Raw genomic sequence first — 5,000 nt, 5'->3', positions numbered from 1 at the left:
GAAGAAGCCGGAGGTCTTCAGGCTGGACTGGTCTTGGGTCAGCTTGGAAGAGACCCTCTTTACCGCCAACGAGACCAGCCAGGATGTCCTCGTCAATCTTCGCCGAAGAGGTCATCTGGGAGAGACATCATTTGTTAGTAAGTTTGGAAAGTGGTGATGTTTATGTATGTACTAGTTTACGCGACCTGGTGAAAATGACGGCTAAATATTTATATAGATATGAACACTCACATTCAACCCATTCCAACCACTCCCTCTTTTCTCTCGGGGTAATCACTCTCAGCAAGGTATGACTCCTTTCCCTTATCCGAGGGATGGGGAACAAACGATTAGTTATATGTCTGACAATGCCTCAGCGGGTAACAGGAAAAAAAAGATATATATATATATATATATATATATATATATATATATATATATATATATATATATATATTTATATATATATAAAGGGGCACTCAGTAGAGCGCAGACCTTTGCCGCGATAGCTTGTTTCTTGACCTTGACCTTTGACCTTAGCATGTAGCAATTGGCGTGGATTTTCATACACTCAAATATGAACCAAATTTGAAGTTTCTGTGACAACGATGTCCAAACTTATGGCTGATTACGTGAATTGGACATTTTGCTTTACTGTGACCTTGAACTTTGACCTTAATCTTCCAAAATTCAACCCTTTCCAGCTTTTTACAAGACAGTTAATCCATGCAAGTTTCATTGTTCTACGATGAAAATTGGGAGCACGAAGCTGTTCACAAACAAACACATACACTCACAAACAGGCGGTAATACATAACCTCCTTCCAACTTCGTTGGCGGGGGTAAATATATATAGCTAGACACTTGCTCTTTATTATATAGGGGAAATGTACTGTATATGGGAAATGAAGACCTTAAGGCCAAGCGCTGGGGTCCGGCAGGGCATTCAGAAATAAGGCAAAAATGTGAAACCACCCGCAGTTACAATGGAGTTAGTTAAAAGAAGTTGGACTGGTAAACTGTAAAATAAAGATGAGAGATCCACCCTACATTTCTTGAGCAATTATGATACATCGATTTCTTTTTGTTCTTTTACCGCAAGAGTTTAGAGCTGTCTTTAGAAACCAGGAAAATGCTTTGCCATCTCTACTATAAGAGTTACCTCTGGTAATGAAGTTGGAAGGAGGTTATGTTTACCCCCTTTTTGTGTGTTTGTTTGTGAACATCTTCCAAGCCAAAATTTTAATCGTAGAGTATTGACACTTGCATGGATCAACTTTTGTGTAAAAACCTGGATATTATTAAATTTTGGAAGGTCAAGGTCAAAGGTCAAGGTCAAGGTCAAGTAAAATGTCCAATTTACGTAATCCGCCATAAGTTTAGACATCGTTGTCACAGACTTCAAACTTGGTTCATATTTGAGTGTATGAAAATCCACACCAATTAATACATGTTAATGTCAAAGGTCAAGGTCAAAGTCAAGTAAAAGGTCAGAAATAAGCTGCCGCGGCGGAGCTCTGTGCTCTACTGAATGCCTCTCTAGTTTTAGATTGTCTTATTTTTCTGCTATAAATACTGCGTCTAATAGGCTGGATTATTCGGACTTCAAAAATTGGCATCTTACATTTTGAGTCCAAGTTATGGTATTCCAGCGTGAATACCTTGAACTAGATTCTTTGGTATATTATTGTAAATATTTATTTTTTCATATGCTATCACATCTACGTTACCAAAGCTGTTGATCGATTTGCAACATTCTGTTATGCAAGTTGCTATAATGCATACCCATATCTACATGTAATATTTTAATGACTCAACTCCCTTAATGTCATCAAACTATTGCCATAAAGATAAAGCCTTGTGAAAGCAGTCAGTATTATTATATCTTTATCTCAAAGTAAATTCCTCACCTCAGCAATGGATCTGCTCAACGGCAGCGCAACAACATCCGAAGACGTCTACTTAACGTACGCCCGTCAGGTGCAGTTCAACCCCGGCCAGAGAAAGGCTCAGTGGCGCCTGAGGATCGTCAACGATGTGTCTTATGAAGGCAAGGAGACCCTCGAGTTGCAACTTAGATCTCCAGTTATGACTGCGTTGGAGCATCCCTTGAAAGCTGTGATCTCAATTCAAGATGAGGAAGATGGTGAGATGTATTACTTTCACAATTTCCTTCATCAATTTTCGTTGATATGTTAGTTAGGTGGGACACTATATGCAAATATATGAGTTGGGCATTTAGGGACTACAATAATCAAATCATCTGTATTAATTGATAAAGCTATTCAAAAATACAATACCAATTTTGAGTCATTTCAATTAGACTTTACTAAAACAAGGGAAAGAATTTTATTACATTTCTAACTCACAATTTTGGTTTGGTTGTGAAAATATTTAGAAATGTGTGTTCCAAGATTATAAGATTCAGACTTAACAAAAAATATCTGTTAGGGAATTTACATAAAACAATTTCCTTACATATCGAATAACATTCTTGAGAGGCAGTATGGATTGCAAAGGCTCCAAGACTGAACCAATACTGATTCAAGAAATGAAGATCATATCTCGAGCATTAGGCTACTGACAAAATAAATGATATTGAAGCTGACATGATCATCTCAGGTTCGCTTCACACGAACGGATTAGAAGTCAATGAAAATCAGCAAGGCCCTTTACACGCTGCCCGTTCGGAAGAATTCCCGAGAGGTAGTAATTTTCTAACCGCTTAAGGTCCAGTCACACATGCATGTTTAGGCCAGCCGTATTATCACGTATCAAAAAGTGCACGTATAACGTCAGTACAACGCAGTTCGCTGGTTCGTGCAACGCAGTAATTGTGGAAACGTCCCAGCAACCTAGGACGTACCTTGCCGTATGAACGGTACCTCGTGGATACCTGGCGGTACGGCGAGGGCCACGTATATTGTGGGCAGCTCACAATATACGTGGGTCGTCAAGTATCCGTGATTGTACTTGACTATACGTTGGGCGCACGGGAGGCCAACCTAGGGGCAACCGGAACATACGTGAACATACGTAATGTATAACGTCAGTGCTAAGGAAGCCCAACGCCATCTTCACGTATTGTGGCTGTTTCCCCGCCAAACACGCCAACCCACGCCACCGCCAGGTAGCGTTAAGGCAGCGGCGCGGCAACGTGGCTTCAGTGTGACAGAGAGAGCCGTACGGCTGGCCTAAACATGCATAAAAAAAAAAAAAACCCTAAAACACGAAGAAACAAAGGAGCTACCAAATATAGTAAAACCAGAGCAAGTGTGAAACTTCATCCCGATAATAACCATTCGATTTCGGTTATTATTATTATTATTATTATTATTATTATTATTATTATTATTATTATTATATGCTAAGCTACAACCCTAGTTGGAAAAGCAGGATGCTATAAGCCCAGGGGCCCCAACAGGGAAAATAGCCCAGTGCGGAAAGGAAATAAGGAAAAATAAAATATTTCAAAAATAGTAGTTGGATGGTGAATGACTGTCAGGTACCGCCCAGCACCCTTTTTATACCTGGGAGTATAGAGATGGCATGCCTGGCACCAACCTCGCGCTGATATACCTCTGACGAAAGTCTGACGTAGCTCTGACGTTGCTCTGACGTAGCTCTTATGTAGCTCTGACGTAGCTCTGACGGCACTTGACGTACTACCTACGTCACCATACCTAGTAAAGACGTTATGCTTGCGTGACCCTTCACGTACTACCTGGAAGTATGTCCATACAGTAGGTCCACATAACGTATGCACAACGTAAGTACAACGCACAACGGCTGCCACTCACGCACTACGTCACACTACCGCAGTACTAACGTCATACTGACGTGCGTAGGTGCAACGTAGGTGCAACGTTGTGCGGCACAATTCAATACCTGTGTGGGCGTGGTTAAAACGCACGTTTGGCCGCGTATGGGCATACGGGGAGGACATACTGGGTGAGAACATGCATGTGTGACTGGACCTTAACACTCCAAATCCGCGCGGGGTCCAGTGTAGTGGCTTATAGAAACTACGAAACCGCTCCGAGAAAATCCTCTCGTATAAAAATATGCCTCCTAACGAGCGGAAATATTTCCGCACGGAAATAAACCGCTCATAAACTTGAATTTTTTAGCTAAAAGAACAATTACAACACACAAGAATATTCAAAGCAAGTACTTCATGGCCAACTGACTAAAAGTCACAGATCTACTATCATGATAACAAATGAGTTAGTCTATTTCAATGAACTCTCCTTCCCTTTAATTTCAAAAATTTGAAGTGGCCTGATTGGTAACGTCTCTGACTGGTGTTTGCCAGACGGGGGTTCGAGTCCCGCGCAGACTCGCTAGTGCCTTTAGCGTCTGCAACCCTACCATCCTTGTGAGCTAAGGTTTGGGGGGAGCCTAAAGGTCTATCTGCTGAGTTATCAGCAGACATTGCCTGGCCCTCCCTGGTCCTAGCTTGGATGGAGAGGGGGCTTGTAATTTGTTGTAATTTCTATAACTATATATCCTGCCTAATCATGACTGCATCTATAGTTATACATTTGAATGAACATATCAGAGTTTTGTTTCAGGCCATTACAACGAAGTGTTAAGTATAAGTCAAGATAATGTTTTATGAAAACCTATTTGTCAACTTAGCAAACAGCTTATTTACATTTCACATCGTCTTAAAATATCCATCCATCTTTGGGTATTAACAGATAAAATAAACCTTATATATTTCCAACTTAATCATCTTTAGAATAAACTTTCAACATTCATCCTATTTTCACTCGTAACACTTCTCTAAAAAATATCTAAGAATATGGAAATGTAGCGTAAAAAATCAGTTTCTTATGAAAATCTTATTTATGTTTCAGTCAGTCGAGTGGAATTTGAATTCTCAGAATACAAGATAGAAGAAGACGTTGGTGAATTGAGGATACGTCTAGTAAGACATGGAGATGTTACAAAGGAACTCAGCGTTCGGGTGTGTTACTCTGTCTGGCATTCACTCTGGTAAGATTCCGATATTTTCC

General features: G+C 40.4%; 2 protein-coding genes across 2 annotated transcripts in view; one reads left to right on the top strand and one right to left on the bottom strand.

Annotated features, from left to right (window-relative positions):
* Positions 1-2,708, top strand: part of LOC137617667 (extracellular matrix protein 3-like) — an 87,651-nt gene extending 84,943 nt beyond the window's left edge. Inside the window, exons 3-5 of the mRNA XM_068347669.1 lie at positions 1-133; positions 1,895-2,125; positions 2,602-2,708. The exon at positions 1-133 is cut by the window's left edge and continues 13 nt beyond it. Of these exons, the coding sequence (XP_068203770.1) occupies positions 1-133; positions 1,895-2,125; positions 2,602-2,708 (471 nt within the window). The remainder of the gene's footprint in view (positions 134-1,894; positions 2,126-2,601) is intronic.
* LOC137617185 (mitogen-activated protein kinase kinase kinase 7-like) overlaps positions 1-5,000 on the bottom strand; it is a 365,910-nt gene that overhangs the window by 334,646 nt on the left and 26,264 nt on the right. The window contains exon 2 of the mRNA XM_068347062.1: positions 1-115. This exon is cut by the window's left edge and continues 43 nt beyond it. The gene's annotated coding sequence lies outside the window, so the exon portion shown is untranslated. The remainder of the gene's footprint in view (positions 116-5,000) is intronic.

Source organism: Palaemon carinicauda, chromosome 23 (assembly GCF_036898095.1).
Source record: "Palaemon carinicauda isolate YSFRI2023 chromosome 23, ASM3689809v2, whole genome shotgun sequence".
Taxonomy (NCBI): Eukaryota; Metazoa; Arthropoda; class Malacostraca; order Decapoda; family Palaemonidae; genus Palaemon; species Palaemon carinicauda.
This window is presented reverse-complemented; position numbering and strand designations above follow the sequence as displayed.